Source organism: Melospiza georgiana, chromosome 25 (genome assembly GCF_028018845.1).
Source record: "Melospiza georgiana isolate bMelGeo1 chromosome 25, bMelGeo1.pri, whole genome shotgun sequence".
Lineage (NCBI taxonomy): Eukaryota > Metazoa > Chordata > Aves > Passeriformes > Passerellidae > Melospiza > Melospiza georgiana.
This window is the reverse complement of record NC_080454.1, coordinates 5,090,393-5,101,895: the sequence shown is the minus strand read 5'-3', so window position 1 is coordinate 5,101,895 and position 11,503 is coordinate 5,090,393. Positions and strand designations below refer to the sequence as shown.

General features: G+C 49.4%; 1 protein-coding gene across 1 annotated transcript; it reads left to right on the top strand.

Moving 5' to 3' along the window:
- The first annotated feature begins 23 nt into the window (after positions 1-23).
- Positions 24-11,084, top strand: TUBB (tubulin beta class I). Its single transcript, XM_058040554.1, has 4 exons — positions 24-232; positions 4,418-4,526; positions 6,653-6,763; positions 8,472-11,084. The coding sequence occupies exons 1-4, from the start codon at positions 176-178 to the stop codon at positions 9,527-9,529; spliced, it is 1,335 nt and encodes a 444-aa protein (XP_057896537.1). The 5' UTR covers positions 24-175; the 3' UTR covers positions 9,530-11,084.
- The last annotated feature ends 419 nt before the right edge of the window (positions 11,085-11,503 follow it).

Here is an 11,503-nt window from a genome sequence, read left to right as displayed (position 1 = left end):
TATATGAGCGCGCGCGGGGCCGCAGCTGCCGCCATTTTCACCGCCGTCGCGCTCAGGCCTTCACTCCGCGCTTAAAGGGGCCGCGCCGCCTCTTTACGTTTTTTTATTCAGTTTTCCGAGCGCCTCCGCGCCGTCCGGGTGGGCCCGAGCCCCCCCGCCAGACTCCACCGCCGCCATGAGGGAGATCGTCCACATCCAGGCGGGCCAATGCGGCAACCAGATCGGCGCCAAGGTGAGCGCGGCGGGCCCCGCCTTCATCCCCCGCCGCGGCGGCGTTGCCCCTTTAAGAACCCCCCCATCCCCCGCGCGCCAAGACAAAGGGTGACCCAAACCAGGGCGATTTTAGCCCAAAATCGGCGTTTTACCCCCACAGAAGCGGCTGGGAGGGAAGGGGGATTTGCTGAATGGGGCGGGTGTGGGGTTAAAATCGGGAGGTTCTGTCACTAAATGAGGATTTTCGGTAGCTGAACGCCCCCCCCTCCCACCCCCCCCCGGCACGCGGCCGCAAAATGGCGGCTGAGGACGGCGGCCCCGAACCGCGGCGAATTCGCCTCCAAAATCGCCTTTTTGGGGGGTGTTTAAAGAAAAATATTAGTATTTTATCTTAGATTAAGTTCCTGTTTCAAAGATTTGGCCGCGAATGGCGCTTTTTGCCCGTAATCTGGGCAGGGGCGTCTGGCTGAGGATGGGCGGGGAAGGCGCCAAAATGGCGGCGAGGAGCCCCGAAATTAAAGGATTTAACCTCAAAATGAGTTTTTTTACAATAATATATTTATAATTAAATTTAAAACGTGATTTGTTTCGTTTTTATATTACCATACATTAAATGCTGCTTTTTCAGTCTGAAATCGGTTGTTTTCACCCCATAACTAGGTATTTTCGCCCCTAAAATAATTTATTTTCACTGCAAAACCGTCTAATTTAAAATCAAGAATATGGATTTTGTGCCACAAAATTAAGATTTTTTTACCCCCAAACGGGGCGTGACGCCCGGAGGGGTCAGACCCGAAAATGGGAGGATTTCCCCCCCCCCAAAAAAAGGCGGCTTAATATCCACAATAAATATTTTATTCCCTAAATAAGAGGTGTGTTACTAATTTCTTTCCAAAATGAGAGTGTTCTATCTGTAAAATCAGGATTTTTAAGCTTTCAGACTGCAGGATTTTATGACAAAAGCAGGTTTTTTTTATTCCTTAAATGTAAATTTAAGGTCTTTAAATTGCAATATTAATCTCCAAAATTGATGGGTTTTTTAATTTGAATCAGCTTTTTAAATTGAAATGCCCTTCTTACGTTTAAATATGGATGACTTAATTTTAAAAAAAGTATATTTTATTTCTCAAAATGTTAATGTTTTGGATTTAAGGGGTCTCTTTCATTAATGAAAGGTTTTTTTGCTGGTAAAATGCAGCTTTTTGGCCCCAAAACATTTTTTTTCCCAGCCCCAAGATGGAGATTCGGAGCTCCAGCTCAGCATCTTTGTTTTGCAAAACAGCATTTCCGTCCAAAATCTTGGGTCTATCCCCAAAACGTGGAGTCTGGAGGAGAAAAAGGACTGGATTTATTTTCCAGAAGTAGAAATTAGGGTTAAAATCGGGATTTTCTGCAGCTCGGAGGGAGCTCCCAGCCCCAAAATGGAGGTTTCCAGCCCCAAAATGGAGGGTCGGGGGAAGAATCGCAGCTTTGTGTTTCCAAATCCGCTTTTTTCTAGCCTCAAAATCACCGTTTTTTCTCCAAAATTAACGGGGTTTATTTAAATTTTTCTCTTTTTTTTTTTTTTATTCCCACAAACTGGTGATTTTTGCCCAAAAAAGCGTTTTGGGCCTCGGAATTTGCAATTTTTCAGACACAAATGTCATTTTTACTGCTTCAAAAATCCCTTTTTCCCTCTGAATATCCACTTCACCCACAAAACGGCCTCCTTTAACCCAATAGTTCTTAGTTTTTTTCTTTTTTAAATGTTACTTTTTGTCGCAAAATCGCCCTTTTCAGCCCCAACCCCCTCTCTTTGTGTCTCCAGACCGCATTTCCTGCCCCCGAAATGAACATTTCCATTTCCTGCCCCACACTGAAATCTTTGTTCTCCAAAACGTTTCAAATTGGAGTTTTTAACACTAAAAAGCGATTTTTAAATTTTTTTTTTTAGCTTAGGGAGAGAGGTTTTGAACCCAAATTGCGATTTTGAGGCCCAAAATAGGTTTTTACTGTACAGAAAATACTGGTATTTACCAGGTCAAATTACTTTCAAAAATTGTGTTTTAGCCCCAAATCCACTTTTTTTACCCCAAAATTCACATTTTTTGCCTTTAGATATCCTTTTCTCCCCATAATCCATGTTCCTGTCACTAAACACTTAATGCTGCACATAACTCACATTTTCTCTCAAAAAACATAAGTTTTAATCCACTGTTTCCCAGGGCCCCAAAATGCAGGGTTTATTACTCTGAAATGCTGTTTATTCGAATTTGAACTTTTTAAACTCATTTTCTTTGTCATTTGCCCAAAATCTCCATTTTTATCCAAAATGAACTTTTTTTGCAGGTATTTCTTTCCTACATTCCCCTAAACTGCCCTTTTTTAACCTATTTGTCCCATCAGCCCCAAAATCCCTATTTTTTAACCCATTTTTGCTCACAACTCCCTAAAAACGCCAGATTTTATCCACTTCCTTTCTTCATCTCCAAAATTAACATTTTTAAGCCTGTTTTTTTTTACCTCACATTGCTGGGTTTTAATCCCCGTTTCACTCTCACCTCCAAAATTATTTTTAAGCCCTTTTTTCTTCTATTACCCAAAATTTTGGGGTTTTAAATACATTTTTCCCTCATGATCACCAAACCACCATTTTTATCTCAAATAACCATTTTGTACCTATTTTTTTGAATTAACAATCTCAAAATTAAAGGCTTTTACCCCAAATAAATATTGTAACGCCATTCTGTTCTCCAAAGCCCCAAAATACCCATTTTTTTCTTCATTTCTCATTTTTAACCCCCAAATCATATTTTTCACTTCATTTTCCCCTCACGCTGCATCGCCCCCCGGCCCATTTTAACCCCAAACCCCCACTCTGGTGGAATCTCGACTTCAAATACAAAACTTGGAGCCCCCAGAGCCGAATTTGGGTGTAAAAATCCTGATTTTGGGTGATATAAAAGCCGATGTGGGGTGCAGGGAGCCGATTTTGGAGGGGTTGGTTTGAATTTGAACAATTGCCGCCATTTTCCCGTTCCCGCCCTTTTGGGGAGCGGGACCGCGCTGCCCTGGCCACGCCCCTCCCTCACAGAGCCCCGCCCGCTCCCCTTCCCCGTGCCTCCAAACCCCAAAGAAATCCTAAAAATCGCCTTTTTCCCCTCCAAAACGGTCGTGGAGTGGCTGTGTGTTGTAGCCATACCCTTTTAGGACCTGAGCACACCCTAAATTTCTTTTAAAAGCCCCCAAAATCCCCATTTTTCACCCCAGAAAAAGGTCCTGGCTGTGGAGGAGGTCTTGTGGATCCTGCCTGTCAATTGGCTACACCCCAAATTCCTTTAAATTCCTAAATCCTTCATTTTTTTGCCCAAAAACACTGCCGTGGGGCAGTGGGTGATGCTGGATTTACATCCCATTCTTTCTATAAGATCCCAACATCCCCTTTATTGCACCCAAAATAAATCCTGAGTGTAGCAAAGTGGGCCCCCTCTCTTCCATAAGCTCTGCTCCTCTATCCCAGACTATGCCACCAATTTTCCTTTAAATCCCAATTTTTTTTCCTTAAAATCCATATTTTTTGATACATCTCAACTGCTATTTCGTATCTTAGAATCCAGATTTCCTTTTTTAAAATTCCTGAATTTTTTTACTTCCAAATCCCCATTTTCTCCCCCAAAATGGGGTCCCCGGTGTAGCAAAGTGAGTGTGGCTCAGCTGCCTTCAGCCCTCCTTAAGCTCAACCACTTTTAGCCCCCAACTCCCATTTCTCACCTTAAAATTCTGAATTTTTTTTTTAATTTTTTTTTTTATTCTAATTTTTTCCCCAGAATTGAGTCTGGGTGGGCCGGGCCCACCTGACCATAACCCTCTTTATCTCCTGCCCCTTTTAACACTGACCACACTCCCAAACCCCCATTTCCTACCCTAATATCCCCATTTCTCCCCCTAAAATCACAATTTTTTTCTTCTCCAAATCCTTATTTTTCTCCTAACTTGGGTTCCATTTGTCACAAAGTGGGCGTGGCCCAGCTGATCTCATTCGTCCACCAGCCCCACCCCTTTGTACCCCCTGACCACGTCCCCAAGCCCCCCTTTTCCTCTCTAAAATCCCCATTTTTCCTCCCATAATCCCTGAGGTTTTTTCCCCAAAATTCACTTTTTTTGCCCCACACCTGCTCCTGGGCTGTCCCTGAGCCGTCCCCAAGCTGTCCCCTTGTCCCCACAGTTCTGGGAGGTGATCAGTGACGAGCACGGCATCGACCCCACGGGCACCTACCATGGGGACAGCGACCTGCAGCTGGACCGCATCAGCGTCTACTACAACGAGGCCACAGGTGGGGACACCTGGGACAGCTGGTGGCACTTGGGGACAGCCGCCACACCCCCCCCCCGGGGCTCCTCTGCCCTTCCCCCCCTCATTGTGGCACTTGGTGGCATTTGTCTTCTCCCCAGTGTCACTTGTCCCCCTGTCACGTTCCTTTGTTTGTCACTTTCCTCTGCTGTCACTTTGCCGCTTCCAGTGTCACTTCCTCGCCCCCACATTGCCACTCCTTGCTTTGTCACCCTCCTGTGTCACTGTGTCCCCACTGTCACCCCCCAATGTCACTTCCCTGTGTGTTAGCACTTTGTCATCCCTATGTCACTGTGTCCCCATGCTTTTCCCTTAGTGTCACCTTTGTCCTGCTGTCACCTCCCAGTGTCACTTGGTCCTTTTCCATGCCCTGTGTCATTTCATTTCTTGTGTCCCTGAGTGCCATCCCCTTCTTTGTCACACCAGTGGGGTCACCTTGTCCTGTCACCTCCCAGTATCACCCCCAGTCCCATCACTGCTCAGTGTCACTTGTCCATTGTCACCTTGCAGTGTTTTTTGTCCCCTGTCACCTTCAATTCTGGGGATCCCCTGGTGTCCATTGCCACCTCCTGTGTCACCCTGTGACTCCCCTGGTGTCAGTGAATCCTGTCCCTTCCCAGTGTCACCCTGTCCTCTGTCACCCACCGTCACCGTTCTTTGTGACCTGCATCTTGTGCCCAACATACCTCCAGTGTCACCTGTCCATTGTCACCCCCCCACCATGTCACCTTGTACCTGATACCCCTCCAGTGTTACCTGTCCTTTGTCACCCGTGTGCCACCCTGTCCCCTTTGTCATCCCCCCACCCCCCCCCGTGGCTGTGTCACCTGTCCGTTGTCATTTGTCTCCTCCCTGTCCCCATGTCCCATCCTGGGTTGCTCTGGGGGAGGTTTTGGGGTGGCTTTGGGGAATTTGGGGTGAATTTGACACTGCTGAGGTTATTTTGGTGTTGGTTTGGGATGATTTTGGGGTAATTTTGAGAGGGTTTGGAATTAATTTGTTGGTTTTGGGGTTGAATTTGGGAGATTTTGGAGGTGGTTTTGAGGTGATTTTGGGAGGTTCAGGTTATTTGGGCTGTTTTTAGGGTGAATTTGGGAGTTTTGGAAGTCCTTTAGGGTTGAGTTTTAGGGAGGTCTGGGTTGTTTTTAGGTCATTTTGGGGTGTTCTGGGGCACTCTTGGATACTTCTAGGTGATTTTGAATATTTTAGCTTTGGTCCAGAGTGGGTTTGAGGTGATTTTAGATGGTTTGGTAATGATTTTAAACAATTTGGAGTAATTTGGGGGGTTTGGTGGTTCATTTTGGGTGGATTTAGAGCCATTTTTGGGGTTATTTTTCCTGGCTTTGGGGTGAATTTGGGTGGTTTGGAGTTGATTCCAGGAGATTTTGGGCAATTTGGGGATTGTTTGGGTGTGGTTATGGGTGTTTGGTGGTGAACTTAGATGAATTTGGGGTGGTTATGAGGTTATTCCAGTTACTTATGGAGAAATTCTGGGTGGTTTGGGAGTGATTTTGGCTCTTTGGGATGAGTTTTGGTGTCATGTAAGGTGGTTTGGGGTGATTTGGAACATTTGGGGGTGATTTTGGGTGTTTTGCTTTCACATGGGGTGGTTTGGGACATTTTAGCAGTGATTTTGGTATTTTCTGGAGCGATTTTTTTGTATTTCTGGGCTAACTGAGCGTTTTGGGGACAATTCTGGGTGGGTTTGTGGTGATTTTGGTGGTTTTGAGATAATTCTGGGTGGGTTTGGGTTGGTTTTGGGGTATTTCCTGGTGGTTTGGGGGGCTTTGGGGTGGTTTTGAGTAGTACTGGATTGTTTTGGGCTATTTCCAGGTGTTTTGGTGTAATTCCAGGTGTTCATGGGGTGATTTGGGTGTATATAGGGTGATTCTGGTGGTTTCGGGTTAATTCTGGGTGGTTTCATGTTCAGTTCTCTAGGATTTGCTCACTCCCCAGGGAGTAAATCCTTGCCTACAGTCATGCAGGTGGTTTTGGGGTGAATTCTCTGGGGTTTGGTTACTTCTCAGGGGGTAAATCCTTTGCCTATGGCCATGCTGGTGGTTTTGGGGTGAATTTTTTGGGCTTTGGTGACGTTTTTGTTGTCCCCAGGGGGTAAATATGTGCCCAGGGCCATCCTGGTGGATCTGGAGCCTGGCACGATGGACTCCGTGCGCTCCGGCCCCTTCGGGCAGATCTTCCGGCCTGACAACTTTGTCTTTGGTGAGTGACACACTTGGGACATCTGGATACATCTGGGGACACATCTGGGACACCTTGGGCATGCCGGGGGACATTGGGACATGCTTGGGGACACCTGGGACACACCTGGGGACACATCTGGGGGACATTGGGGTACACCTGGTGGCATACTTGGGGACACCTGGGCCACCTGGGGATATCGTGGGATACACCTGGGACACCTGGAGGTTCCTGGAGACATCGAGGACACCTGTGGGACATCAGGAAACACCTGCAGGCACACTCGGGGACATCTGGGATACACCTGGGACACCTTGGGCATGCTTGGGGACGTCTGGGACACACCTGGGGACATTGGGGGGCTCCTGGGGACATTGGAACACACTTGGGACACACCTGGGAGCTCCTGAGGGACACCTGGGGATGCTCAAGACATCTGGGGTGTCTTGGCACATGGCAAGGACAGCTGCAGACACCTGGAACACACCTGGGGACATTTTTGGACATGCCTGGGAGTCTTGGGCACATCTGCAGACGCCTGCAGGCTCCTGAGGGCATCTTGGGCACACCTGGGGGTTGCTGAGGGACATTAGGGATATCTCTGGGTATTTGGGGGACACTTGGGGACTCTCAAGGAACATCAGGTTCACTTCAGGACACACTTGGGGACACGCAGCAATATTTGGGGCCGCTGGGGACATGTGGGAACACATCTGGGATGTATCTGGGACAGCAGGGGGTGGCCTCAAGGGATGGCAGGGCCCTAAAGGGGAGATCAAGGTCTTCAGGTGTCCCAAGGGTGACATGAAGGTCCCTAAGTATCCCACCAAGGTGGGTTGAGAGGTCCTCAGGTGTCCCCAGGGGTGACATGAAGGTCCCCAAAGTGAGGTTAAGGTTCCCACAGGTAGGATCAAGGTCCCTGAGGGTCCCCAAGTTGGGGCTGAATGTCCCCAAAGGGTGGGGTTGAAGGTCCCTGAGGTCCCCACAGGTGGGATCGAGGTCCCTTAAAGAGTGATGTGAAGGTCCTCAAAGAGGGGGCAGAAGTGTTTGAGGGCCCCAAGAGTGGAAGGAAGGTCCCCAAGGCGGTGAAGAGTTTCCAGAGGTTCTCAAAAATGCTTTAAAGGCCCCCAAAAATGGTTTGAGGGTCCCCAAAGTTTTCAGCATTAATCTGAAGGTTTCCGAAAGCGATTAAAGATTCTTCAGTGTTCCCCAAGGTGTTTTGAGGGTCCCTGAAGTCAGCTTGAAGACCACAACCCAACTTGTCCTTGTCTGCCTCTGGCCAAGGGTCACCACAGGGAGGGGCTGAGCTGGGGGGGATCAGGGGTCCTCAGTGGTGTCTCAAAGGTCCCCAGAGATGGTTTGAAGGTCCCCAAGGTTACTTGAACATTGTCAAGATGGAAATGGAGGTGCTTGTCATCCCCAAAGATTATTCAAGGGTCGTCAAGGTCAGCAAGGTGGAGTTGAGAATCCCTAAAGATTGTTTGAAGCTACCTAAGGTCCCCAAAGGTACTCAGAGGGTCTCCAGGTTTGAGGGTCCTAAAGATCCTCAAAGCCGGTTCAAAGTTCCTCAAAGGAGATTTTGAGGCTTCCCAAGGTGGTTTTGAGGTTCTTGAAGTCCCTAAAGATGGTTTAAAGGTCTCCAAACGTGGTGTAAAGGTTCTCAAAAGTGGTTTGAAGGTTCTCCAAGGTGATTTGAAGACCTCAACCAACCCTTCCTCCCCTTTTCCAGGCCAAAGCGGTGCTGGCAACAACTGGGCCAAGGGTCACTACACGGAGGGCGCCGAGCTGGTGGACTCGGTTCTGGACGTGGTGCGCAAGGAGGCCGAGAGCTGCGACTGCCTGCAGGGCTTCCAGCTGACCCACTCGCTGGGCGGGGGCACCGGCTCGGGCATGGGCACGCTGCTCATCTCCAAGATCCGCGAGGAGTACCCCGACCGCATCATGAACACCTTCAGCGTGGTGCCGTCGCCCAAGGTGTCGGACACGGTGGTGGAGCCCTACAACGCCACGCTGTCCGTGCACCAGCTGGTGGAGAACACGGACGAGACCTACTGCATCGACAACGAGGCGCTCTACGACATCTGCTTCCGCACCCTCAAGCTGACCACGCCCACCTACGGCGACCTCAACCACCTGGTGTCGGCCACCATGAGCGGCGTCACCACCTGCCTGCGCTTCCCCGGCCAGCTCAACGCCGACCTGCGCAAGCTGGCCGTCAACATGGTGCCCTTCCCGCGGCTGCACTTCTTCATGCCCGGCTTCGCGCCGCTGACCTCGCGGGGCAGCCAGCAGTACCGCGCCCTCACCGTGCCCGAGCTCACCCAGCAGGTCTTCGACGCCAAGAACATGATGGCCGCCTGCGACCCGCGGCACGGCCGCTACCTCACCGTGGCCGCCGTCTTCCGCGGGCGCATGTCCATGAAGGAGGTGGACGAGCAGATGCTGAACGTGCAGAACAAGAACAGCTCCTACTTCGTGGAGTGGATCCCCAACAACGTGAAGACGGCCGTGTGCGACATCCCGCCGCGCGGCCTCAAGATGGCCGTCACCTTCATCGGCAACAGCACGGCCATCCAGGAGCTCTTCAAGCGCATCTCGGAGCAGTTCACGGCCATGTTCCGGCGCAAGGCCTTCCTGCACTGGTACACGGGCGAGGGCATGGACGAGATGGAGTTCACCGAGGCCGAGAGCAACATGAACGACCTCGTGTCCGAGTACCAGCAGTACCAGGACGCCACGGCCGAGGAGGAGGAGGATTTCGGCGAGGAGGCCGAAGAAGAGGCCTGAGGGGTTTCCCCAGAGGTCCCAGTCCTTGGCAGTGTTGCTCCTCCCTTTCCCAGTGTGTTGTCCCAGAGAGGCGTCAACCGGTGGGCGGCGCCTTCGGTGTCATCGTCATTGTCCTTCATCATCGTCAGTGTTGGCCTTGGCCATCGGCGGCGGCAGCAGCGGAGTCCCCACCCGACCTTCAGCGTTGTCCTCATGGTCTTCAACCTTCATCATCGTCATCCTGGAAGAGTCCCCAGCCTTCAGCATTGTCCTTCAGCATTGTCCCCAGGCTTCACCATCTTTGAAGAGCTCCTAATCTTCATCATTGTTATCATGAAGAGTCCCCAACTTTCATCATCATCAATGAGTTCTTGGTCTTTGTAATCCTTGAAGAGGCTCCAGTCTTGATCATGGTCAGAGCTCCCAACTTCTGTTATCTTCATCCTTGAAAAGTTCCCAATTTTCATCAGCATTGAAGAGTTCCCAACCTTCATCATCATCATCTTTGAAGAGTCCCCAGCCTTCAGCATTGTCCTCACAGTCCCCAACCTTCATCATGGTCATTCTTGAAGAGTCTCCAATCCTGATCATGGTCAGAGCTTCCAAATTCCCTCATCATTGAAGGATTCTCAAGGTTCATCATTGTCAAGGAGCCTCCAGCCTTCATCATCCCTGAAGAGTCCCCAACCTTCATCCTTGAAGAATCCCAAGAGTTCATAGTCATCCTCCTCACAGAGCCTTGAGGAGCTCGTGGTCCTTGCAGAGTCTTACATCTTTAACATCCTCAGCACTTGGTCTTCATCAGGGCTGGTCAGTTGGCCTTGACCTTCATTATAATCTCCATCATGGAAGAGCCTCCAAGAGCTCTTGACCTTCAGCCTCATCCTGGAAGAGTTGCTGACCTTCAATCATCATCACCATCACCTCCGCCCCTCCCCCGCTGCCACCACGGCCTCCTGTCCCCTCCCCCGCCCCACTCTGGCTCTCTTTTCCCAAATTTTCTCAAATTTTTTTATAATTTTTCCTAAGTTTTGAATGTTTTTTCCATTTTTTTTGTCATTTTCCCCCCTTTTTTAGTTCATTTCCCTCTCATTTAAGTCTCTCCTCATTCTTCATCATTTTCAAACAATTTTACTTGGTTTTGGTCAGTTTCCTCAATTTTTAGTCTTCTTTTCCAATTTTTGCTCTTTTTTCCCCTGTTTTTGCTCACTGTCTGCCCAATTCCATTCCTTTTTCCCAACTTTGGGGTCCTTTCTTCCAATTTTTTGTTGATTTTTTTTCCCTATTTTTGCTCAGTCAGTTTTTGACCCATTTTTCTTCATTTTGGGTTCATATTCCTCAATTTTTTGTTCATTTTCCCCCATTTTTTGTCAGTTTCTCCCCATTTTTTATTTGTTTTTCTCATTTTTATCAATTTTTCCCATTTCCCCTCAGTTTCTCCCTGATTCCGTCGCCGTTCCCGGTGTCCGGTCGCTCTCTCCCATTTTTGGATGTTTTTGTTTTTTTCCCGTTTCTTTTGTTTTTCATATTGAAAAGTCGCCCCCGGGTCCGGAATAAACTCGGGATGGAAAAGCCACCACGGGTGTCACCTCCTGTGTCACCTGCAGGGTCCTGGTGTCACTTTGAGGTCACCTGGGGGGTCTCTGTGTCCCCTCCTGGGGGTCCCTAGTGTCACCTGAGGGTCCTAGGGTCACATGGAGGGTCTCACTGTCCCTTTGGGAGTCTCCTGGGGTCACTGGGAGGGGTCTTGGTGTCACCTCTGGGTCACATGGGAGGTCCTGAGGTCACTTCAGGCTCACCTGGGGTTCCCTCTGTCCATCTTGGGGGTCCTTGTGTCACTTTGAGGGTGTCACTGTCACCTGGGGGTCCCCGTGTTCATCTTGGGGCTCCCTGTGTCACCTTGAGGATCTCACTGTCACCGGGGTGTCCCCATGTCCTCAGCTGAGGGTCCCTATTGTCACCTCTGTCACCCGGAGGTCCCAGTGTCACCTTGGG